Genomic DNA, 26,779 nt, shown 5'->3' on the forward strand with positions numbered 1-26,779 from the left:
ATTGCTAAAATATACTTAAGTATCAAAAGTAAAAGTATAAATCATTGCAAATTCCTTTATATTAAGCAAACCAGAGGTCACCATTTTCTTGTTTTGTGTTTATTTATGGGGAGCCAGGGGTACACCCCAACACTCAGAAAACTTACAAACGAAGCATTTGTATTTAGTGAGTCCGCCAGATCATAGGCAGTAAGGTTGACTAAGGATGTTTTTTTGATATGTGCACGAATTGGACCATTTTCCTGTCCTGCTAAGCATTCTAAATGTAACAAGTACTTTTCTGTGTCAGAGAAAATGTATGGAGTAAAAAGTACATTATTTTCTTTAGGAATGTAGTGAAGTAAAAGTTGTCAAAGTACAGATACCCTAAAAAAAATACGTAGTACATGAAAGTATTTTTACTTAAGTACTTTACACCACTAAACTTCGGGACTCTGAATGTCCTTAAGTGGCCCAGCCAGAGCCCGGACTTGAACCCGATCTAGCATCTCTAGAGAGACATGAAAATAGCTGTGCAGCAACGCTCCCCATCCAGCCTGACAGAGCTTGAGAGGATCTGCAGAGAAGAATGGGAGAAACTCCACAGATACAGGTGTGCCAAGCTTGTGTCATACCCAAGAAGACTCGAGGCTGTAATCTCTGCCAAAGCTGCTTCAAAATGGTACTGAGCAAAGGGTCTGAATACTTATGTAAAAGTGATGTTTCTGTTTTTTATTTAATCTAGCAAACATTTCTAAAAATCTGTTTTTGCTTTGTTGAAGGAAAAAATAAATGTAATCAATTTTAGAATAAGGGGTCTGACTACTTTCCGACGGCACTGTATGTTCTACCTACACCCGTTGCCTTTTCTGGCCCGTTGTGTATCTAGATGTTTATATTTGGAGGCCTCTGTGTCTGAAACAAATGGTGAAATGACTGACGGCATGTCTAGCCTACTGTATATATATTAATGAACTGCTCAAGCATTTTACTCTGCTGCTTTCTTGATCATGTTGTCTTCTGTCTCACCAAGCCAAAATTCAAAATGCACAACTTCAAAGAAGACATACTCTCTGAATGCTGCTATTTGAGGTGATGCTCATTAGTCATTTTCGTGCATCTATAAACCTCTGGGTTCTGTGGGATTGTTTCAGAGCAACTGGAACTGATAGACTTAGTGAGTATGGATGTATGGGAGAGGGTGGGTGGCTGACCCAGTTAGTTAGCAGCCTAGCTGTTTGTGACCTACATGGCCTGTAATCCCTCTGTGTTAAATGCAGTCCTTACATCACAGAGGAACAGACAAGTCTTCTGGATGCTGCTAAACCGAACATCAGCTTCTGTGGTGCTGAGGATGGAGGGCTGTTTAAATGTTGTGGAGTCTGTCAGTCCAATGGCTTCCGATGATGTTGTGTAGTCTGTTATGGCTTTAACGGTACATGTATTTGTACAGAACAGCTCGGGAAGGAGACCTCGGTTCCGTCCGCACTGTGAACCCGAATGAGTATATAAAACACTGTCTATAGGCTACGCTGCATTTTATGCCATTGCCAAGTGAGTAAATCTGAGCTGAAAAACACATTCTAGGCTATTCTGCTAAAACTACAGTCCATGTGCCCGATGTAATCAAAATTCAAATCTTAACTAGCGGATTTCAAACAATCCTTTTCGCCATCTTTTAGGAACATTTTGGCTTCACAGTCGATTAAAACGGCGATGGACAGATAAAACGTTAATATTATGTTCCCCACTGCTCAACGAGAATAGCCTATGCAGAGTGGTGCGTGTAGCTTGTCGTCCAATCACAAGTAATCAAAGCGCCACTACAGTCAGAGCGTCAGTGTCTGATAAAGCAAGTTAGGAGATTATCTAATCAATGGAAAATGGAATTAAAATGACGGAATTAAAAGTTAAATGAGAAGTATATGCTACAACAAACAAGAGCCAGGTAGGCTGCTATTTATATGAATATTACAGAGGTGTTCTTTGTAACTAGGCAAGGAAGAACGCCCATGCAGACTCAATTAGCAGCTAATTTAGCTAGCTCTCTTAGCCAACTAGCTTCTCTCGGTTTGATGCCGTCAAGACATGTTTCTAGGTAATCATATGGGATGATTAATAGCCTAGCAATGACACGCTAGAAGTTAAGTCTACTAGCGCAAGTTGGCTCGGTTGGGTGCTTTCTCCCTTGCTACCGTTTCACTCGCTCACAGCACACACACCGCAAGGCCCCTCTGCCTGCTCTCCCTCAAGCTGCATCCGCTCTAGTTAAAAAAGTAGTTTACAAGTTGACTTTTCGGCTGCTTCCCTCACTCGGATCCGACCACGTCTATACGGAACTGGTCTCTATATTGAAAAATGTATGATGCCTATTTGTCGGGTTGGGAAAGCCCCAGGTCCATTTCGGAATGGGTCCTTGAGGCCCAACATAACAATCCCTGTCACAACAGACAATAATGTCACATTGTGAATTAGGGTGCTTTTAAATTTAATGTATTTGGCCCATAAACAAACATTAACAACAGTAACTGTTGGAATTTCATTTTTCAGCTGTACCGTGACCCAAAAACCGCAATATGTACCAAACCGTGGGATTGGTCGAACTGTTACACCGTTAGTCAGTCCAATGGCTTCTGATGATGATGTTGTATAGGCTGTCAGTCAGTCCAATGGCTTCTGATGATGATGTTGTATAGGCTGTCAGTCAGTCCAATGGCTTCTGATGATGATGTTGTATAGGCTGTCAGTCAGTCCAATGGCTTCTGATGATGATGTTGTATAGGCTGTCAGTCAGTCCAATGGCTTCTGATGATGATGTTGTATAGGAATGAGCTGTTATTCCAATGGCTTCTGATGATGATGAAACATGTGTTGGTTCAAAGTGTTCTTCTAACCTTGTTATTCACGCTCTGGGCATATTAGATGATTCACAGGTTCATTTGTTTTAGATGTGGGATTTCTAAACCTTTTTCTCACGTGCTATGCATAGCTGATTCAGGAGTTGTGTTAATGTATATTTGGGTATTCAGCCTTTTTGCACTAGGCTACATTTGAGCTCATAGGATTTTCTCATATGCAATGTTTGGTTGTGAATTAATTTTATTGCATCCTAAGCAAAGCTCATTTTACAGCGCTGATGTTATTGATTTGGCTGGTAAGCCTTGCGTGGTACACATTTAGCGCGTACACACACACACACACAGTATTTGAGGCTGGGTTAATGTACTGCTGTTAGTGTGTGAAATCAGGGTCAGCGGTAGTGACTGGTGATGATTCTGTGGGCTGTTGCTGAGTGCCTATTAATGGTCCCCTCTACTCTGGATGAGTCATAACACACTGTTCAGTGTTGTCTCCAGGGCTGTGTGATAGAGAGAGAGAATGGCGGAGGCGTCCATTGATTCCATCTGAAATTTCCTCTTGCCAGGTCGTAATTCAAGGGAGCGATGACATCGCCAGTCGAGCCATAGACCTGCTGAAAGAGATCTACACCAACCTTGGACCAAAACTACAAGTCAATCAGGTAACCTGGGTGTCTCCTGTCCCGGTAACAATAACAGCTCAATCTGCTGTTAGGTCATCCTAAATCATTTAGCCATTTTGAGACAACCACTTACATATAAACACAGTCATGAATAGAATAGTGATTGTATTGCTGATCAATGATAGTTGATGATAATTTAGACCGGGACAGTCAGTGTGATACAACACTACAGCAACTGTTTTCCATTCCCTACCTCTGGGATCCCTGTTGCACATATTGGTTTTATGGATGTTAACGTGGTTAACTGCCGAAAAATATATTTCACCAGTCATGCTTATCGGTCTATAGGTTAATTTGCATCATTTAGTGGAATTAAATTGGATTATGTATTTTCTTTAGTCATATATCTTATCACAGGCACGCAGCATACAGAGCCTAGTTTGAAAAGCGTAAAGGCCTATCACCTGTCAGACAGCACGAGAGCATCTCCTCAAAATGCTGATACTGGAGTTATGAGCTTTTTTTTTTTAAAGCCCAGTTGTTGCACAACAAATAACAATTTGCGTGTTTTAACGGCCACATTTAATGGCCACAATTAAAATTAGCTACTATTTTTATTTCTCAATCTCAACTCCATAATTAAAGCACTCCTCCCATTCGCCATTCAAGTGCATAGGCTATAGTCAACGGTAGGCCGGCTATAGTCGGCGGTAGGCCGGCTATAGTCGGCGGTAGGCCGGCTATAGTCGGCGGTAGGCCGGCTATAGTCGGCGGTAGGCCGGCTATAGTCGGCGGTAGGCCGGCTATAGTCGGCGGTAGGCCGGCTATAGTCGGCGGTAGGCCGGCTATAGTCGGCGGTAGGCCGGCTATCAGGACGTCATCCACCACTTTACAATGTGCGCTTGAGGCAATATAACTGTTTGAAACCTGAACAATTTACTTCACTTCAAAGAATGAGTCATGTCTTACCTTGCTTCAAAGTAGCCTAGCCAAAATTCTGCCCTAGAATTGTTGAGGCATTCTTTTAGTAAATACTTCCTTGTGCCATTAACCAACATTTCCTAGTCATATTAGTAACCCATCCTAGTTGTTATTAGATTCCCCCTCTTTCTATGTTTCTAACTGAGATTTTCATCTCAGTCACATATGGAACCGTTCGCATTAGGTGTGCTGTTTAGAACAGTGTTTTCCCACAAATTGTATTTTGACAAATTACGTTTTATTGGCTGCTTCATTAAAGAAGTTGAATGTTCAATAACAGGCTATACCCTTTTGACTGGAAGACGATAGGCTTACTATTGTTGCATGTTTTTATTAAGCTCAATGAAAAATGTCTGTTCCTTGAATACATGCATAGTATTTTCTGTTGGTCACGTCATTTTACTGTTAGGAAAAAATATAACAGTTTGTTGTCCGGTTAATGAGGGTTGGTTATTCGAAAGCAGAATTGACCAAAATGTGCATCCCTAATTGGTACTATTTCCAGTACTAGCACCTGATTCCTGACGGATGGATTGGAACACACTGCATTTAGTTCCATACAAACACTGTCAACCATTAGACATGACTCTCCCCCTCCTGAACTCACTACTCTGACTGTCCTTCCCCCCCTGCCGTCCTCCCCCTCATCTCCCCCAATGCAGGTAGAGATCCACGAGGATTTCATCCAGTCATGTTTCGACCGCCTGAAGGCGTCGTACGATACGCTGTGTGTCCTGGAAGGGGACAAGGACAGCATCAACTGTGCCCGGCAGGAGGCCATCCGCATGGTCCGCGTGCTCACTGTGCTCAAGGAGTACATCAACGAGTGTGACAGTGACTACCATGAGGAGAGGACCATACTGCCCATGTCCAGGTAGGACGGACGGACTCATCCACGCAGAAGCACTGATATTGAGCCTTTTGTCCTGATAAATGCTTTCCCATTTTGTCTTGACCACTCTCTCTCCATATGTCTGTCCTCACTGCTCTCTCTCATTTCCATACATTTAGATAATTACTGAGACTTGGTTCAAAAAAGTCTGTGCCAGACTCGTATGTGTCTCTGAATGGATATGATGTTTATTGATCTGACAGAGGTGGGGGTGTCGCCATATTCATAAAGAACAACTTGAATGTTGATGTCTGTATTACCAGCTCTATGCCCAATACATTTGAGTGGGAGTGGAACGTTAGTGGGAGTTTATTGCCCTTAGCAAATTGTCTGACTTGCTGTCTAACTATGCTAAATCTGTATTAATATTGGGTGATTTTAACCTGGATTGGTTGATTCCATTATCAGATAGACTGGAGGATATTTATACTGAGCTAAATTTAACTCCACTGATAACTAAACCATACCACCCCAACTTAAAACACCCTGAAAAATCGACTCTCTTGGATATCATTCTGACAAACGCCCCGTATAAGTATACAGCCAATGGAATCTTTGCTAATGAGCTCAGTGACTGTTGTCCCATTGCATGTATTAGAGATACTAAGCTACTTAAATCGTGTTTACGCATTATTACAAAGATACATTTTAGAATTTTCAATGAGTAACATTTCCTGTATGACTTGGGGTTATGTCCTCTATCTCTGATTCAAATCAGGCCCTTAAATGTTTTACCTCTCTGTTTAACTCTGTTGCACATAAGAATGCCCCATATAAAGATTAAGAGTAAAGGACAGATCTAACCCATGGTTCACGCATTAATTGTCTGAAAGATTTCATGAAAGAAACTAAGCTTGGGCTAAGGTTAGATTGACTGATTCTACCTCTGATTGGCAGTCCTTCAGACATTTGAGAAGTAGATGTCTTACTCTGGTTAGAAAAGCAGTCAACATTCTTCTTGAATTGTGTAACTTAGAGTGGTGGAAATCCAGCTAAATTCTGGAGTGGTCAAATCTTTTGAAAAAAACGACCCCCTCATTTCCCTAGCAGGTTATGACAGCCTCTGGTACCATAACAGATAAAAATTACATTGGTTGTACTTTTTAATAACCATTTTGCCTCAGCTGGCCATCTATTTGAAAGAACGGTTTCTGAAAATACCTTCATTGCTCTCTTTTTGTCCTTTATTCACCTATAAACAGATACCAGATAATCATGCTCTTCCAGACATACTCTTCTTCTTCCTCATTTGAACCATTTATGTCAATGAATGTAGTGCCTTGCAGAATAAAAAATAAATAATAATCCACAGGAGCTAATTCGCTTGATCCCTTTCTACTGCAGCTTTCTGCCCGGTACATTGTAGAATCTTTGACCCACATTTTTTATTTAACAATTGCTTCTGGTGCTATCCCTAAGACCTGGAAGGCGGTGCATGTCCTCCCCTTTTACAAAAGTGGAGAACCTTCTGACCTAGATAACTTCTGCCCAATTTCTAAACAATCTAATATTAGAACCACTGGAAAACTAGCAGCTAAGAACTTTTTTCACTTCAAATGATATTGTTAATGAACACCAGTCTGGTGTTAGACCTGGACATGGCACCGTTTCAGCAGCTCTGCTTGTCTTAAATTATATATTACATTGCTTAGATCATAGGAATCACTGTGCTGCCATATTTCTAGACGTTTCTAAGGCCTTTGATACTGTCGACCATCCCCTACTCATTCAAAGAGTGTCTGAAATTGGTCACGACCAGGTGTCTTGCAGGTAGTTTTGGAACTACATGTCAGACAGGATACTGTGTGCTTTCTGATGGTGTCAAGTTACCTCAATATTACTAAAGGTGTTCCGCATGTGTCAATTTTGGGACTTGTCCTTTTTACTATTTATATAAATAATATTGGTCTATCTGCAAAAACCTGTAACATTCATCTGTATGTATGCTGATGACCCTGTTATTTACACTATTGTCCCCTATGTTGTAGCTGCAAACTGATTTTGTTGCCTTACAAAAAGTCCTTGTTGATTTTAAAATTAGTACTTCATGTGGGGAAAAACAACTAAATGTATGCTGTTTTCTAATTCTCATAGAAATATATTTCAGATGGGTTACACATTTATGCATTGGATGGGTGTTTCAGCAAGCACCTTCCCACCTATAAATATCTGTGCTTTTGAATTGACAATAATTTGCAGTTTAAAAAAACATACCGATGGGAAAGTTAAGAAGCTGACATTTAAAAGTACGCTTTAAAAACAAATAGAAATAGATCATGCCTCTCCCTAAACAGCAGGAAGCAGATTGTACAGTCAACTTTCCTGCCAGTTCATGACTATGGTGACACCTTTTATCATAGTGCACTTCGCTTTATCGCAGTTTACAGTTTATAGAACGCATCACTGCATCCTGTATCAAAGGATGACTGGTCCTCATAAAAGTCCCGTAGATGTCTTCATTACTCCCTTTTTGTTTACAAAGCGCTACTACACAAGCTTCCTACCTACCTCACTTCACTGTTAAAATAAAAATAGACCCCAAACCTGTTCACAGGGATGGTTAACTCTCCAGGTTCCACTAGTGCGTTACCGTTCTAGGTAAATCCGCTTTCAGTTTTAGTGCTGTCCCCACTTTTGGAATAGCTTACAAACTTCCTACATCTTGACACCCTGGTGCCTCTAGGGAAGTTTAGAACTTTAATGTTGAATGAATTGAATGACAATTGTCACTGTTTGGATTGAATAATTGTATTTGTGGTGTTTGAAGCTGTCATGTTGATTTTGTCATTTGTATTTTATTTATACTGATTATTTTGAATTTGTTGTATTGTTTTCCTTCGGGCACCTTTTATAAATGAGACCCTGGTCTCAATGGGTTTCCCTGAATAAATAAAAGTTCAACAAAAATCTCCTCTCTCTCTCTCTTCTCTCAGGGCGTTTCGGGGGAAGCACATCACGTTGATCGTGCGTTTCCCTAACCAGGGCCGTCAGGTGGATGACCTAGACATCTGGTCTCACACCAACGACACCATTGGCTCAGTGCGCCGCGGTATCCTCACACGCATCAAGGCTAACGCTACGCACACAAAAATAGAGCTCTTCATTGGCGGGGAGGTCGTCGACCCAGCCGACGACAGGAAGCTGATTGGCCAGCTCAACCTGAAAGACAAAACGGTGAGTGCAATGAGCCATGTTTTGACGAGTGCATTGTTTTTTTCTTTAGTCTTTACAGCTTGTTTATGTTCGTTTGGGTCATTTTTTTCTTTGACTATTTATACGGAATGGTTTGTCTGTCTTATATTCTCCCGTGTGTGTGTGTAGTTGATCACAGCCAAGCTGACCCAGGTGAGTGCCAACATGCCCTCCAGCCCAGACAGCTCCTCGGACTCTTCCACTGGCTCACCGGGTAACCATGGCAACCACTTCAGCGAAGGGCCCAACCCCGAGGTGGAGAGCTGCCTCCCTGGAGTGGTGAGTGACTTTTAAACACAGACACACACACACACACACACACAGCTGTCTCCCTGGAGTGGTAAGTGAATTTTAAACATACTCACAGCTGCTTCCACCGGAGTGGTGCGTCGTTATCTCGTCAGTCACCATTACTTGGGAAGGGTGCCTAGCTCTCTTGGTCCTTGACTCGAAAAAAAATTGATAGGAAAGCATCCAGATAGTAGAAAAACTGCAATGTCAAAATGCCATTTTCAACTACAGCGACTCTGCAGTTAATGTACTGTTCTCTACTCCACAGTCCACACTTGTAACTACTGTCATCAAAACAAGTTTGTCTCAAAAAAGATGCATGTCTGGCCTATCGATGCATGATCGCAGATGAGTAACCCCTTGTCTCGTCTCTCTGGTCTCGCTCTGTCTTCAGATCATGTCTCTCCACCTGCGCTACGTCTCCTTCCTGTGGCAGGTAGCAGACCTGGGCTGTAGCCCCAACATGCCTCTGCTACGAGACGGAGCCAGAGTACTCATGAAGCTGATGCCTCCAGGTACAGTACTCTCTGTGGTACATGTGGGCCATGCCCTTATTCTCCACCCTTCTCCCCAAATGTGCACTAGCATACTCCCCGTCATGGATAAAATAAAAAAATGGTGCGTTATAGAGAGTTTTCCAACATTGTTAAATCTACAATGGGAAGCGTGCAAGTGCACATTTCAGGAGAAGGTTGGCGAATTGGGATGTAGCCGTAGATAGGTTTCTCTCATGACATTGCTATATTTTTCTCAAAGATATTTACCAAGCCAGCACTGGTGGATAAACGTGAGATGTGTATATGACCGATATACAGATAACTAATAAAAAATAAAGGAAACATCAACTAAGTGTCTTAATAGGGGCCACCAGAACAGCTTCAATGCGCCTTGGCATAGATTGTGTCTGGAACTCTATTGGATGGATGCGACACCATTCTTCCACAAGAAATACCTTTTAATTTGGTGTGTTGTTGATGGTTGTGGGAAACACTCTTAGGCGCCGCTCCAGAATCTCCCGTAAGTGTTCAATTGGGTTGAGATCTAGTGACTGAGACACACAAACACTTTAAACCCCCTATGATCCTTTGAGACTCCTCTTCCAAAGTCACTGTGATCTCTTCTAGTCTTGTTAGACAAAATGTCTCACTCACCGAAAAGTTTATTAGGTACACACATCTAGTACCGGTTCAGACCCCCCTTTTCCTCCAGAGCAGCCTGAATTCTTCAGAAATGTTCCACAGGCATGTTAGTCCAATTGCTGCAGATTGGATGGTGATACATTCATGCTGTGACCAGCCCGTTCCATCTCATCCCATAGATGGTCTATTGGGTTGAGGTCTGGGGAGTGACCAGGTCTGGGGACTGACCAGGACACTCAAGTAAACTGAACTCACTGTCATGTTCCAAGCGATGTTTTTCCACTCCTCTGTTGTCCAGTGTTGGTGATCGCGTGCCCACTGGAGCCGCTTCTTCTTGTTCTTAGCTGATAGGAACCTGCTGTGGTCGTGTGCTGCTGGAGTCACTTCTTCTTGTTCTTAGCTGATAGGAGTGGAACCTGCTATGGTCGTGTGCTGCAGTAGCCCATCCGTGATACAGACCGATGAGTTGTGTGTTCTGAGACGCCGTTTTTCACAACGCTGTTGTACTGAGACGCTATTTGTCTGTTCGTGGTTCGCCTGTTCTACTTCGACCCCCCCCCCCAATCAATGAGGTGTTTTTGCCCACAGGACTGCTGTTGGCTGAATGTTTTTTGTTTGTTGCACGATTCTCTGTAAACTCTAGACACTGTTGTGGGTGAAATGCCCAGGTGGGCAGCCGTTTCGGAGATACTGGATCCGGCGCGTCTGGCACCGACAATCATACCACGCTCAAAGTTGCTTAGGTCACTCGTTTTGCCCATGCTAACGTTCAATCGAAATGTAACTGGATGCCTCGAAGCCGGTCTGCCTGCTTTATATAGCTAGCCATGGCTACGGTACTCACTGTCTGTAGGAGCGATCCATTTTCCTAAACGGGGTGGTATACCTAATAAACTGGTCAGTGAGTGTACGGTATAGAACATGTTGATTGTGTAGATGACAGTACAGTATAGAACCTGTTGATTGTGTAGATGACAGTACAGTATAGAACATGTTGATTGTGTAGATGACCGTACAGTATAGAACATGTTGATTGTGTAGATGACAGTACAGTATAGAACATGTTGATTGTGTAGATGACAGTACAGTATAGAACATGTTGATTGTGTAGATGACAGTACAGTATAGAACATGTTGATTGTGTAGATGACCGTACAGTATAGAACATGTTGATTGTGTAGATGACAGTACAGTATAGAACATGTTGATTGTGTAGATGACAGTACAGTATAGAACATGTTGATTGTGTAGATGACAGTACAGTATAGAACTTGTTGATTGTGTAGATGACAGTACAGTATAGAAATTGTTGATTGTGTAGATGACAGTACAGTATATAACCTGTTGATTGTGTAGATGACAGTACAGTATAGAACTTGTTGATTGTGTAGATGACAGTACAGTATAGAACTTGTTGATTGTGTAGATGACAGTACAGTATAGAACTTGTTGATTGTGTAGATGACAGTACAGTATAGAACATGTTGATTGTGTAGATGACAGTACAGTATAGAACTTGTTGATTGTGTAGATGACAGTACAGTATAGAACATGTTGATTGTGTAGATGACAGTACAGTATAGAACTTGTTGATTGTGTAGATGACAGTACAGTATAGAACATGTTGATTGTGTAGATGACAGTACAGTATAGAACATGTTGATTGTGTAGATGACAGTACAGTATAGAACTTGTTGATTGTGTAGATGACAGTACAGTATAGAACATGTTGATTGTGTAGATGACAGTACAGTATAGAACATGTTGATTGTGTAGATGACAGTACAGTATAGAACATGTTGATTGTGTAGATGACAGTACAGTATAGAACATGTTGATTGTGTAGATGACAGTACAGTATAGAACTTGTTGATTGTGTAGATGACAGTACAGTATAGAACTTGTTGATTGTGTTTGTGTAGATAACAGTACCGTGGAGAGCCTGCGTGGTGTATGTCTGGACCATGCCAAGCTGGGAGAGAACGGCCTCAGCCCAACACTGGACTCACGCTTCTTTGGCCCCTCGCCATCACAAGTCCTCTACCTCATAGAGGTGGGTTTCCTCCTGTGTGTGTGTGTGTGTGTGTGTGTGTGCTGTCGCTGCCGATTTGACTGTCACATCATTACCATAGCAGGTGGTCTACACTTTGCTCTCTGTTGACCATTTCCACTGTGCATGTATATCTCTCTTCCCATCCCCTCCTCAGGTGGTGTATGCCCTGCTCATGCCAGCCAGCTCCACATTGGGTGAGGACGCCAGCGACTTCCAGTACAACTTCCTGAAGAGTGGCGGGCTACCGCTGGTACTGAGCATGCTCACGCGGAACAACTTCCTGCCGTCGGCCGACATGGAGACGCGGCGAGGGGCGTACCTCAACGCTCTTAAGATCGGCAAACTGCTGCTCACTGCTATTGGGTTCGGACACGTCAAAGCTGTGGCCGAGGCCTGCCAGCCCAACGCTGAGGGGACCACACCCGTCTCACCGGTTAGTTAGTTAGTTAGTTACTCAGTTATACACACACACACAAACACATTTGTGTGAACTAGGATTGTGACAGCCATGTTGATGTTAACATCCTCTCCCTTTCTTCAGATCAACCAGGCCACTCACGACCAGGCTTTGGTCCTCCAGAGTGCCCTGCAGAACCTCCCCAACCCTGCCTCTGAGTGCATGCTCCGCAATGTAGCTATACGCCTGGCCCAACAGATCTCTGACGAGGTGAGAGGGGGGAGGGAGGGAGGGACTGAAGAGAAAGCGAAATAAGGAATAGAAAGAGGAGAGACATTATGTTGCTATGTTATTGACTGTAATATCTCCTCTAATTTAAGTCTTTCCCCATCCCTCCCAGAACTTCTTCCAGGCGTCGAAGTACATCCCTGAGATCTGTGTGATCCGGGCGGTGCAGAAGATAGCGTGGGCTTCAGGCTGTGGCACCGTACAGCTGGTCTTCAGCTCCAATGAAGAGATCAGCAAGATCTATGACAAGGTACCTACTTGTGTGGCTGCTTATCATTCCACCAACAGTCCATTGATTGATGTTGTCTGCTTTTATTTTGGTCTCAGCCTGAGGAGATTGGAGTGTGCAGATACATTGTTGTGGGGTGTTGCGTGTTTATTTGTATTGACACAAGTGTTTGTTGTCAGTGTATCTTCTTCCTTGATACAAGGTTGGTGTTTTATGTTTGGCCTGTACAGTCACAGATCTGTTTGGTTGTGTTTGGCCTTTACAGTCACAGATCTGTTTGGCCTGTACAGTCACAGATCTGTTTGGCCTGTACAGTCACAGATCTGTTTGGCCTGTACAGTCACAGATCTGTTTGGCCTGTACAGTCACAGATCTGTTTGGCCTGTACAGTCACAGATCTGTTTGCTTGTGTTTGGCCTGTACAGTCACAGATCTGTTTGCTTGTGTTTGGCCTGTACAGTCACAGATCTGTTTGCTTGTGTTTGGCCTGTACAGTCACAGTTGAGTGTTTTTCTGTCTTACTAGTGTGTGTGTGTGTGTGTGTGTGCGCGTGTGTGCTCGTTTGGTGCTTACTGAGCTGACTAATAGGTTGATTATGTGCACTGTGCACCTGCTGCCTACTTCCTGAAATACAGAGAAGAGGTTTGTGTGTTGTAAACTCACAGCGGTGTGTGTGTGTGTTCTCCCCCTCTACAGACGAACGTGGTTAAGGAGCCGGACGGGGAGGATGAGCAGGTGTGCTGTGAGGCCCTGGAGGTCATGACCCTGTGTTTCGCCCTGCTGCCCACCGCTCTGGACACACTCAGTAAGGAGAAGGCCTGGCAGACCTTCATCATAGACCTGCTACTGCACTGCCACAGCAAGTATGTACCCCCCCTGTCTGTCTGTCTGTCTTGACTTTCTGTCGAGCAGATGTTTTAGCGTTGAGCTGGAACAAAAGCCTGCCACTCCTCAAGGATGTTTGTTGCTGGTGTACCACAATGGTTTTTGTCTAACTGCTTTGTGTAGTGGACGAGCATGTGGGGCTATCTGTGTCTATGGTAATAATGGTCCTCTCTGATCTGTCCTCAGGTCAGTTTGTAGATTGATGGATTAGTTTGTCTGTGGTTTAATTGTCTTCTCTGATCTATTTCCAGGTCAGTTCGTCAGATGGCCCAGGAGCAGTTCTTCCTTATGGCCACCAGGTGCTGCATGGGCCACCGACCCCTCCTCTTCTTCATCACCCTCCTCTTCACTGTGCTGGGGGTACGTAGCCGCACCTCTCTCTTCACTGTGCTGGGGGTACGTAGCAGCACCTCTCTCTTCACTATGCTGGGGGTACGTAGCAGCACCTCTCTCTTCACTGTGCTGGGGGTACGTAGCAGCACCTCTCTCTACTGTGCTGGGGGTACGTAGCAGCACCTCTCTCTTCACTGTGCTGGGGATACGTAGCAGCACCTCTCTCTTCACTGTGCTGGGGGTACGTAGCAGCACCTCTCTCTTCACTGAGCTGGGGGTACGTAGCAGCACCTCTCTCTTCACTGTGCTGGGGGTACGTAGCAGCACCTCTCTTCACTGTGCTGGGGATACGTAGCAGCACCTCTCTCTTCACTGTGCTGGGGGTACGTAGCAGCACCTCTCTCTTCACTGTGCTGGGGATACGTAGCAGCACCTCTCTCTTTACTGTGCTGGGGGTACCTAGCAGCACCTCTCTCTTTACTGTGCTGGGGGTACGTAGCAGCACCTCTCTCTTCACTGTGCTGGGGGTACGTAGCCGCACCTATCTCCACTGTGCTGGGGGTACGTAGCAGCACCTCTCTCTTTACTGTGCTGAGGGTACGTAGCAGCACCTCTCTCTTCACTGTGCTGGGGGTACGTAGCAGCACCTCTCTCTTCACTATGCTGGGGGTACGTAGCAGCACCTCTCTCTTCACTGTGCTGGGGGTACGTAGCAGCACCTCTCTCTTCACTGTGCTGGGGGTACGTAGCAGCACCTCTCTCTTCACTGTGCTGGGGGTACGTAGCAGCACCTCTCTCTTCACTGTGCTGGGGGTACGTAGCAGCACCTCTCTCTTCACTGTGCTGGGGGTATGTAGCAGCACCTCTCTCTTTACTGTGCTGGGGGTACGTAGCTGCACCTCTCTCTTCACTGTGCTGGGGGTACGTAGCAGCACCTCTCTCTTCACTGTGCTGGGGGTACGTAGCAGCACCTCTCTCTTCACTGTGCTGGGGGTACGTAGCAGCACCTCTCTCTTCACTGTGCTGGGGGTACGTAGCCGCACCTCTCTCTTCACTGTGCTGGGTGTACGTAGCCGCACCTCTCTCTTACATGAGTGCTTTGAAATGTTCATTATGATCACTGCAATTATGGCCCTGTTAAAATAGATTGAATGTACCCTTACTGCCTTAATTCGTTGAAGTAACTCCCAAATAATAATAAGAAGAAAAGCTTCTATCATAGCTTTCACCTATCAGCAATGTCAGTGCAGTGATACTTCAAATGAAGGGGAGGATGGAAGTATGAAGGAGGTGTTTAGAAAGCTGTTAATTGGTTTTCCTGGCTTTTCAACAGATCTTTGAAGCGCAAACATTTATTCTAGTGTAAATTTACTACAAGGTGTAAATAGGATTATTTCGGTCCTAAAGTCATTCTCGTCCAAAACTGAATTTTGTAAGTGAGTTCGTCATGACTTGCTTGAGGGTTGGTTTTTGATTTCGTCAATGCTCACTTGCCCGCTAACACGACACACAGACAGTGAGACAGACCTGCCCAGCAGATCTGACTTTGTTTACCTAAGACATTTCACATGTTTTTACTTGAAAAATACTGCACCAAACACCTTAGCTAGATGTATTATTGTGTAACTAAAACCTCCTTGGCAAAAACGTCAATATTTAATTAGATTTCTTGAGTTGTCTTAGATTCATTTTTGAGGAAGTAATACCAGCTTTATTCCAATTTTAATATGGTAATGTTTTCAGTGTAGACTTAAATGACACAAAATATAAAGTATGTAGAAAAGATAGGGCTATCTTTTTTATAAGGTCATCTAGCTAGACAAGGTCAATCATAGCTAGACAATTCTAAAGTCAAAATATCTCAATGCATAATTTTTTTTGTCATAACATGGAGTCCCCTTTGATTTTGTAATGATGTTTGAGTCACTCAGATAGCATAAGAACAATTGCAAAATGTGTTGAATTGCAGGAAAAATGTTCTCTCAGCCCCATGACAAAATGTGTGTAATTGCAAGAAACTAGCTTTAAAACAGCAACATTTTGTCTCTGCGGCCAAGAGGAGGGCCTCAAAAATTCTAGGTCTGTGACCACACCCTTGGCCACGCCTAGGGCTTTTACGGTGATCGTATTACCGCCACACTGACGGTCACGAATCATGACGGCAGTCAAATTCCACATGATCGTTTAGTCACGGTAATTGGTTTTCTCCAAGCCCTGATGCTGCTGATGGTCATTAGTAGCCTACCAAACTTGATAACTGTCTGGTACTCAGAACTCTATTGTCCCTCTAATCACTTTGACGTCAATGCAAATGTAATCAAACCTCTAATCAAACACTTCATGAGAGCTCATGTTACTCAACATTTCTATAGGCTATGCAATTGCGTGAGAAAAAAGTGATGGCCTCTATTAAAAATAGGAGACTTCTATCAGCTTGCTGTAGGCTAGGCCTACTGTATTTATTTCTCAACTTTCCTAATATTAAGTACATTGCTTCTCTTTACAACAGTAGCCCACCTGGCTGGCATGAAAATTAACCACGGGAAAGTGTCCTCCATCAGCTATTTGAGTGCATAGATTACGTGTATTTTTCCCCCCCCCCCCCGTACGTTTCGAGACAGGTGCATGATAATGGTCCATTCTAAATCGAAACAAATGTCACATATATTATTTAGTATATGTACAGACAAGATTACATCAAGAATAGTCTGATGGGTGACAATATTAGCCTATCACTTATAAATGAGATATAACTTGTGAATGATGCCCAGCTTGTGTGCAGTAAGGCAAGAAACAGCAAATGCATTTATTTTATTTTTTACTTTTTCAAATCATAGTCGCACATCTCATGTAGCCTAGCCCATAGCCCTATATGTTTTGATAAGGTTTGTATCACAACTAAAGTGGCCAAATAAATAACTTCTTAAATTGAAGCACGTTAATCCGCAGTACAACAGGTGTAAAACCTAACTGGCATACATGCGCAGCACGTGAGTTTCAAGTTTGGGGAAGATCATTTTCACCATAAAAATGCACCTTAATAATAAAAGCATTTTATGGATAATTGCATTTGCAGTCATTTTTGAGAATGGTGTTTTCCCGCTAATGGAACATTTGTGCTTTTAGCCTACTGCCATGTGTGCATTGCTCGGTTTATAATGTGAAGAAATAAACTATTAGGCTATCAACATTTTAAGCTAAACGTTCTGATCTGTTGCATCAGCCACATTACTTAAAGTTTTTTCTGATGCGAGTGGTTGTATTAATTTGGGATGTTTGGAATATTTTGTGCACAGAATAGAATAGGTCAACTGTTGTACTATGGGAGATAGTAGATTGACATGCTAGTGCTTTTGCTGTTCGTTAGGCCTACTCATCTTGTTGGCCGACGAAAAGTAAAGGTGGACAGTTCTTCCAATATCTTCAATATGCACCTCGGAATTGGATAAGGACGCGTGCAGTTGCGTCCCCGACGTGTCGGTCTTCACTTGTAGCCTCTGAGAAAGACCAGATTACCTAAAAAGGGGATGCCGCCGGGAAATTTGAGGCATTATCAAGTGCTTGTCAATTTGTTAATGAGACTACATTTTTCTTAATATCATGTTGTTGTTTTTTTAGACCTGTCCAACACAAATAATGGATTTATTGTGATGGCATAGGCTATATTACATGGATTTATTAGACTTTTTAAAATGTAGATGTTCCTAAGGTCTGCATCAGTGGCTTGTAGGCTATGCGTGGAAGCCAAGAGATGCTAAATGTGTTTGTTAATTAACGTTAAATTAGCGTGAGACTGGAAGTTATTTGCTTGACAATCATGGGCTGACAAAATTTCAGGACCACCACAGCTCTAGCCACGCCCCCACCACACCTCATTTTGATCCAGTAAACAACCTGCAAGTTAATACATGTGTAAAGCACAGCACTAATTAGGGTGTCCGCCCACTCTGCCCAGAGTGGTTGAAAACGCGCTTTGGGGATGACACTTTAACTTCCTTATGTTATAAAATACAATTTACCAAGACATCTTCGTGTTCTGAATCGTTCAGTGGGATCATTCTCTTAACAAATCGTTAACCTAACCTAATACATCCGTTAATTAAGCACTGAGCTCTGTTGACAGAGGTGCCGCTTTCTTGTTTGAACGTTGGAGGATTTTGCGTTTTGTGGTCGTCGTATTCCAATTTTTATCCCCATGGGTTGCAAATAGCAGAATTAGCAAGACACAAGCTGAATTAAATGTAAAAAGCTTTGAAAATAAAAAGTTTGCGGTACGCTCAGTGTTCCGTTGAAATTTCACAGAGATGATAAGCTTGTTTTTGTAAAAAGTCCTGTTATTTTTTTCAAACTTGGCATTAATATGAACAGTGTATACTAAAATATGAAAATACTACATGTAATGTCTCAATGATATCGATCTTACCTGTCTCTATATGTTGTTTTATGTCCTCCGGATTTAAGAAAGATGAGTTGAATAGTAAGCCTGTCAGGTAGCCTTAATTCTCTCCCAGCATCGCTGACGCCATGATATTTTCCAGGTTTTTAACCACCTTTTTTCTCTGGCCTCCATTGATTTTAGTCGCCCTAATTTAGACCTTCCTACAAGGGTAAAAACTCCAATATCTTTTGAACGGATTGTGATAGCGACATGAGGTTTGGACCATTTGGTTTTCCTAAAAGGACTATCGACACAATTAACATTATTTTACCCATTGGTTAAAATATGGTGTTTTTGATTGGGCACCCTATACTAATGTTAATTGACTTGTCTTCCAGAGCACAGCTAAAGAGCGGGCCAAGCATGCTGGGGACTACTTCACCCTGCTCAGGCACCTCCTGAACTACGCCTACAACAGCAACATCAACCTGCCCAACGCAGAGGTGTTGCTCAACAATGAGATTGACTGGCTCAAGAAGATCAGGGTACGACTACGTTGTTCAACCCTGATGTTGTGTAATAGTGAATAACCGCCCTGAGCTTTGTGTAGAGGTTAATGGCCGAGATTCTAGGCCTCGTTCAGAGCTTGGCTGTATTCATTAGGGCACACAGCAGAATGTTAATCAACGGAAAACAACAAAGCAAGCGGTTGTTATACGACAAGTCCATGTAGTCCCTCTGTTTGCTTCTGATTGGTGCTTAATGAATAAGACCCTGGTTGTGACGTCTGTGCGTGTGTGTCTCTGCGTGCGTGTGTCCCAGGATGAGGTGAAGAGGACAGGGGAGACGGGCGTTGAGGAGACCATCCTGGAGGGACACATCGGAGTTACCAAGGAGCTGCTGGCCTTCCAGACACCAGAGAAGAAGTACTACATCGGCTGTGAGAATGGAGGAGCCAACCTCATCAAGGTAGGCTGGCACATCCATTTTGTATTGAATTGAATCTTTCTACTTATTCAACGACATTAGTGGGGCCCGGAGGCTGAACTTGGCCCTCGACAACCAACAGCTTCCAGCATGATCTTATGTAGTGATAAACAACGCTAAAACAACAAAAAATATTGATCTTCACATCTGAATGTGGCTGAAATAAATGTTGCAAGCAGTAAATGTTACTTTCTTACCCTGTATTAACTCTGTCCCTATCTCTCTCTCCCTTCTCTCCAGGAGTTGATAGACGACTTCATCTTCCCAGCGTCTAACGTGTACCTGCAGTACATGAAGAGTGGGGAGTTCCCTACGGAGCAGGCCATCCCTGTCTGTAGCAGCCCTGCCTCCATCAACGCAGGCTTCGAGCTGCTGGTGGCTCTGTCAGTGAGCTGTGTCTGGAACCTCAAGCAGATCGTCAACATGCTCACTGACATGTACTACCTAGGTATTGATAGATTCATTGATTTTTTTTTTTGCCATGTACAGTGGAACCAATGGAAGCTCCAAGTGAAGCCTACCTCAAAATATTTGAGACATTTGACCCAGGTCATTGCCTCCCCTGTCAGGTGGGAATACCACATATAAATATTATTGTCGCTGTTTGATCAACAGGTTGTGAGGCTCTGACAGAGTGGGAGTATCTCCCTCCGGTGGGGCCGCGGCCCACTAAAGGCTTTGTGGGACTGAAGAACGCTGGGGCCACCTGCTACATGAACTCAGTCATCCAGCAGCTCTACATGATCCCTCCCATCCGCGACGGAATCCTGGCCATCGAGGGCACCGGCACCGACGTGGACGATGACATGTCCGGCGACGAGAAGCAGGAGAGCGAGGTAACAAGGAACTGGTTTGGTCATAGGATTGACGTTTTAATTGTTTGTTGGTTGATCCGTGTTTCGTCTGCTTCATTTAAAAAACTGCAGTTGATACTGTCAGGCATTCATAGTTTAATCATTCATAGTTTAATCATAATCTGAAATCAACTCCTTAGCTGAGACACTTTCATGGCACTGGTCATGTGGGGTGTTTTCATTTACACACTGTGTGTGGTTTGAAATGTTTTTTCCCCATTGTGTCCTAATGAACAGGACCCAGCTTAACTCTGTGTCCCTCGGCCCCCTACAGAGTAACGCAGACCCACGGGATGAGGTGTTTAGCTATAACCACCAGTTTGACGACAAGCCGTTGCTCAGTAAGTCGGAGGACAGGAAGGAGTACAACATTGGGGTGCTGCGCCACCTGCAGGTCATCTTTGGTCACCTGGCCTCCTCCAGACTGCAGTACTACGTACCCCGGGGCTTCTGGAAACAGTTCAGGTCAGTGGAGACTGGAGAGGAGAGATTGATTTACCTGGTTTGGCAGGAAAAATATGGGTCAAATATGTACCAGTATGTTAAATACGATCAAATACTTGACCTACGCTGGATTTAGTTTGCCCTGTACAATGGAACCAATGGTTTAGTCCCAAAAGTGCTACTCTGCACCTTTCCCTCATCTCCCACCATCTCTTCTAACCTCACCCACTTAACCTCAACCCCTCCCCTTCTGTAGGTTATGGGGTGAGCCGGTGAACCTGCGAGAGCAGCACGATGCCCTGGAGTTCTTCAACTCCCTAGTGGACAGTCTGGACGAGGCTCTGAAGGCCCTGGGTCACCCGGCCATGCTTAGCAAGGTGCTGGGGGGATCCTTCGCCGACCAGAAGATCTGCCAGGGGTGCCCACATAGGTAACACACAAACCGCGCCTTAGGAAAATATCTGAAATCAGTTATAGTCATAATATTAACCATTAGAGGGGATTATGTGAAACTGATTTGAGATCAGGTATAGGGGCAGCATGGACTAATCCTTATTGTTAGCGCACCTCAGGATAATTGATTTGAAAATGTCAATTTCTGCACAGAGGGAGATTGTTTGTAGTGGTTTAATTAGAGCTGGGCGATATGACATAACAATCATATCTCGATTTGGGCGATTCACGATCTACAGTTGAAGTCGGAAGTTTACATACACTTAGGTTGGAATCGTTAACTTGTTTTTCAACCACTCGACAAATTTCTTCTTGCGGATCAGTGGGACGCTAGTGTCCCATTTCGAAAACTTCCGGTGAAATTGCAGAGCGCCAAATTCAAATTAAATTACTATAAATATTGAACTTTCATGAAATCACAAGTGCAATACATCAAAATAAAGCTTAACTTGTTGTTAATCCAGCTGCCATGTCAGATTTCAAAAAGGCTTTACGGTGAAAGCAAACCATGCGATTATCTGAGGACAGCGCCCAGCACACACATGCATAACAAATCATTTTCAACCAGGGAGTTGCGACACAAAAGTCAGAAATAGCGATATAATATATGCCTTACCTTTGAAGATCTTCTGTTGGCACTCCAAAAGGTCCCAGTTACGTTACAAATGGTCCTTTTGTTCGATAATGTCCTTTTTTATATCCATAAAAACTCAGTTTAGCTGGCGCGCTTCAGTCAATAATCCACTCGGTTTCCCTCCTTCAAAATGCATACAAAATGAATTCCAAACGTTACCAATAAACTTATCCAAACAAGTCAATCAACGTTTATAATCAAACCTTAGGTACCCTAATACGCAAATAAACTATAAAATTTAAGACTGAGAATCGTTATTGTCTACCGGAGAAAAATACCAAAGAACGCGCACTAATTTTATAGCTTTGAAACACTACAGCCAAAATGGGAGCCACCTAGAAAAACTACAATTTCTGGCTCATTTTTCCAAAAACCAGCCTGAAACCCTTTCTAAAGACTGTTGACGTCTAGTGGAAGCCCTAGGAACTGCAATCAGGTACGATTTCGCCCTATTATAAAAGTGCCAGCCATTGAAATCAGTGGTAGGATAAACATTTTTCCAGAAACTGGTGTCATGGCTTTAGAAGCTTCTGATAGGCTAATTGACATGATTTGAGTCAATTGGAGGTGTACCTGTGGATGTTTTTCAAGGCCTACCTTCAAACGCAGTGCCTATTTGCTTGACAAAAAATGGTAGACATCCACAAGTCTGGTTCATCCTTGGGAGCAATTTCCAAATGCCTGAAGGTACCACGTTCATCTGTACAAACAATAGTACACAAGTATAAACACCATGGGACCACGCAGCCGTCATATCGCTCAGGAAGGAGACGCGTTCTGTCTCCTAGAGATGAACGTACTTTGGTGCGAGAAGTGCAAATCAATCCCAGAACAACAGCAAAGGACCTTGTGAAAATGCTGGAGGAAACGGGTACAAAAGTATCTATATCCATAGTAAAACTAATCCTATGTTGACATAACCTGAAAGGCCGCTCAGCAAGGAAGAAGCCAGACTACGGTTTGCAACTGCACATGGGGACAAAGATCATACTTTTTGGAGAAATATCCTCTGGTTTAATGAAACAAAAATAGAACTGTTTGGCCATAATGACCATCGTTATGTTTGGAGGAGAAAGGGGGAAGCTTGCAAGCCTAAGAACACCATCCCAACCGTGAAGCACGGGGGTGGCAGCATCATGTTGTGGGGGTGCTTTGCTGCAGGAGGGACTTCACAAAATAGATGGCTTCATGAGGCAGGAAAATGATGTGGATAATTTGAAGCAACATCTTAAGACATCAGTCAGGAAGTTCAAGCTTGGTTCCAAATGGGTCTTCCAAATGGACAATGACCCCAAGCATACTTCCAAAGTTGTGGCAAAATGGCTTAAGGACAACAAAGGTATTGGAGTGGCCATCACAAAGCCCTGACCTCAAGCCTATAGAAAATGTGTGGGCAGAACTGAAAAAGCGTGTGTGAGCAAGGAGGCCTACAAACCTGACTGAGTTAAACCAGCTCTGTCAGGAGGAATGGGCCAAAATTCACCCAACTTATTGTGGGAAGCTTGTGGAAGGCTACCCAAAGCGTTTGACCCAAGTTAAACAATTTAAAGGCAATGCTACCAAATACTAATTGAGTGTATGTAAACTTCTGACCCACTGGGAATGTGATGAAAGAAATAAATCATTCTCTCTACTATTATTCTGACATTTCACATTCTTAAAATAAAGTGGTGATCCTAACTGACCTAAGAGGCAAGTTTTACTAGGATTAAATGTCAGGAATTGTGAAACTGAGTTTAAATGTATTTGGCTAAGGTGTGTAAACTTCTGAGTTCAATTGTATATCTAATTTTAAATAAGCTTGGTTGTACAATTTAATTGTCAAATAAACAGCATTTCTAACAGTCAGCAATAATCTACTGAATTCAGGGCTTGTGAGTTACACCTAGGCTAAATATAAGCCTTCCACAACCATAAGACCACCAATAATTGAATTATTTTATCAAAATAGTTTAACCTGCTTTTTTTTTGGTGCAATAATCACTGATCTGGCTCTCAAGTCTATGATAATCACTTTTTTGTTACAAATGTATCTAGAACCATGCATAATGCACATTGACAAATAATTAACTTCTTGTAGCAGGTATTAGGCTACAAAAAATGAACACAGGTCTCATCAACAGTCTCTCAAGCCCTCGTGCTAGTGATTAGCCAGCTAATCTTTATATTTCAAGTTTAGCCAACTTGGCTCTATTTGCTAACAAGGTGTAACAGTTGAGTTGTTATGAACATGCCCTTCTGTCTGTCTCCAACTGTTTGAAAAGCATGTTAGCCTGTCCACTTGGTTCAGATGTTGAAATCAAGTGGCCTACCTTGTTTCTCAGAATGAGAACGAGTTGCCAATTCCTTATGTAATTGTGTTTTATACTTATTGCACATTCATAAAACAAACTAGACAGCTAGTATAACAGTCTTTGTCTAAAATGCTGCTAGTGACAAACTGAGCATTCATTTTCCAGATTTAATGTTCATTTATACTCTCGTTTTAGTAGTGTCTACTCTGCGCACATTTTGAGTAGTTGAGACATAACTTGTCTAACAATACCCCTTTTAACTTCTCTATTACAGTAAAATAATATCTCAATGTGTTTTGGTGTCCATCTGACCAATTCTGTTGGACCAAACCTAAAATGCAAATAGCGAGTTGAAACCGCTTGTCAGAACTCTGTTGGCGTGAGAGGCAGGGGGAGGTGCTTGGTGTGTGTGTGTGTGTGTGTAAACCATAGAAAAAGAGGCGAACTGAAATTTACCTAAGCTTGTCGCCTGCCTTCGCGCCTTTGGGACAACAACTCACACTGTTAGGGCGGAAACGTGCATCTGGTCATTTATACAGATCTCTGGTGTAAATGGGAAGGTGAACACAGCACAGAGGGGCGGAGACAGGACCAAAAATACAACATGAGAACAAGCGGACATAAACGCTCATAAAAATACAAAATAACCTTGATTCTTGCGATACAGGCATTTGGAATATCGCGCAAAAACATATATTAGAATTAATCAAATTAATTCGATATATCGCCCTGAGCCCTAGGTTTAATATGAGGCTGCTACAGTGTTGGTGGTAACTTATGTGGATACTGTGTGTCTGTGTGTGCGTGTCTGTGCATGTGTGCGTGCTCCAGATATGAGTGTGAGGAGTCGTTCACCACTCTGAATGTAGACATCAGGAACCACCAGAACCTGTTGGACTCTATGGAGCAGTATGTCAAAGGAGACCTGCTGGAGGGAGCCAACGCATACCACTGTGAGAAGTGTAACAAGAAGGTGAGACAACTCACTTTGGCCTGATTAGTCAGCGACGTGAATGCTGATGTCTGTTATCAGAACTCTGTTCAGGAGCCAGAGATGGCTGACCTAACTGGGGTAGTCCTGCTCTGTAGCATACAGCTGTTTGATTGTTTAACTGTGGTAGGTCTACTGTGTAGTCTCTTTCTGAACCACTCCAAATAATATATTCTAGTCACATCTTTTTCCAACCAGCTACAGTGCATTCGGAAAGTATTCAGACCCCTTGACTTTTGCACATTTGGTTACGTTACAGCCTTATTCTAAAATGGATTAAATTGTTTTTTTCCCGTTATCAATCTACACACTGCCCCATAATGACAAAGAGAGAAACTGGTTTTTAGAAAGTTTTGTAAATGTATAAAAAATAAATTTTAAAAAAGGATCACATTTACATAAGTATTCAGACCCTTTACTCAGTACTTTGTTGAAGCACCTTTGGCAGCGATTACAGCCTCAAGTCTTCTTGGGTATGACGCTACAAGCTTGGCACACCTGTATTTGGGAAGTTTCTCCCATTCTTCTCTGCAGATCCTCTCAAGCTCTGTCAGGCTGGATGGGGAGTGTCGCTGCACAGCTATTTTCAGGTCTCTCCATAGATGTTCGATCGGGTTCAATTCCGTGCTCTGGCCTGGCCATTCAAGGACATTCATAGTCTTGTCCCGAAGCCACTCCTGCGTTGTCTTGGCCCCAGTCTGAGTTCCTGAGAGCTCTGGAGCAGGTTTTCATCAAGTATCTCTCTGTACTTTGCTCCGTTCATGGTCTCCCAGTCCCTGCCGCTGAAAAAGATCCCCACAGCATGATGCTTCCACCAACATGCTTCACCGTAGGGATGGTGCCAGGTAACCTCCAGACGTGACGTTTGGCATTCAGGCCAAAGAGTTCAGTCTTGGTTTCATCAGACCAGAGAATCTTGTTTCTCATTTGTCTGAAAGTCCTTTAGGTGCCTTTTGGCAAACGCCAAGAGAGGCTGTCATGTGCCTTTTACTGAGGAATGGCTTCAGTCTGGCCACTCTACTATAAAGGCCTGATTGGTGGAGTGCTGCATAGATGGTTGTCCTTCTGGAAGGTTCTCCCATCTCCACAGAGGAACTCTGGAGCTCTCAGTGACCATCATTGCTCAGTTTGGCTGGGCGGCCAGCTCTTGGAATAGTCTTGGTGCTTCCAAACTTCTTCCTTTTAAGAATGATGGAGGCCACTCTGTTCTTGAACATTCAATGCTGCAGACATGTTTTGGTACTCTTCTCCACATCTGTGTCTCGACACAATCCTTCGACCTCATGGTTTGGTTTTTGCTCTGACATGCCCTGTCAACTGTGGGACCGTTATATAAACAGGTGTGTGCCTTCCAAATCATGTCCAATCAATTGAATTTACTAAAAGGTGGACTCCAATCACGTTGTAGAATCATCTCAAGGATGCTCAATGGAAACAGGATGCATTTGAGCTCTTTTTGGAGTCTTCTAGCAAATGGTTTGAATACTTACATAAGGTATTTGTTTTTTTATTTTGAATACATTTGCAGAAATTGTCTAAAAAAAACTGCTTTGTCATTATGGGGTGTTGTGTGTAGAGTAAAAAAAATTTTTAATCAATTTTAG

General features: G+C 43.1%; 1 protein-coding gene across 1 annotated transcript in view; it reads left to right on the forward strand.

Moving 5' to 3' along the window:
* LOC120058514 (probable ubiquitin carboxyl-terminal hydrolase FAF-X) overlaps positions 1 to 26,779 on the forward strand; it is a 75,559-nt gene that overhangs the window by 30,282 nt on the left and 18,498 nt on the right. The window contains exons 19-36 of the mRNA XM_039007227.1: positions 3,404 to 3,499; positions 5,104 to 5,315; positions 8,267 to 8,507; positions 8,655 to 8,804; positions 9,211 to 9,331; positions 11,878 to 12,008; positions 12,163 to 12,441; positions 12,550 to 12,675; positions 12,806 to 12,943; positions 13,619 to 13,785; positions 14,059 to 14,167; positions 18,917 to 19,063; positions 19,341 to 19,487; positions 19,746 to 19,953; positions 20,121 to 20,341; positions 20,634 to 20,824; positions 21,060 to 21,233; positions 25,016 to 25,157. Coding sequence (XP_038863155.1) covers positions 3,404 to 3,499; positions 5,104 to 5,315; positions 8,267 to 8,507; positions 8,655 to 8,804; positions 9,211 to 9,331; positions 11,878 to 12,008; positions 12,163 to 12,441; positions 12,550 to 12,675; positions 12,806 to 12,943; positions 13,619 to 13,785; positions 14,059 to 14,167; positions 18,917 to 19,063; positions 19,341 to 19,487; positions 19,746 to 19,953; positions 20,121 to 20,341; positions 20,634 to 20,824; positions 21,060 to 21,233; positions 25,016 to 25,157 — 3,000 coding nt within the window. The remainder of the gene's footprint in view (positions 1 to 3,403; positions 3,500 to 5,103; positions 5,316 to 8,266; positions 8,508 to 8,654; positions 8,805 to 9,210; positions 9,332 to 11,877; positions 12,009 to 12,162; positions 12,442 to 12,549; positions 12,676 to 12,805; positions 12,944 to 13,618; positions 13,786 to 14,058; positions 14,168 to 18,916; positions 19,064 to 19,340; positions 19,488 to 19,745; positions 19,954 to 20,120; positions 20,342 to 20,633; positions 20,825 to 21,059; positions 21,234 to 25,015; positions 25,158 to 26,779) is intronic.

Source organism: Salvelinus namaycush, chromosome 13, assembly GCF_016432855.1.
Source record: "Salvelinus namaycush isolate Seneca chromosome 13, SaNama_1.0, whole genome shotgun sequence".
In the NCBI taxonomy this organism is placed as follows: domain Eukaryota; kingdom Metazoa; phylum Chordata; class Actinopteri; order Salmoniformes; family Salmonidae; genus Salvelinus; species Salvelinus namaycush.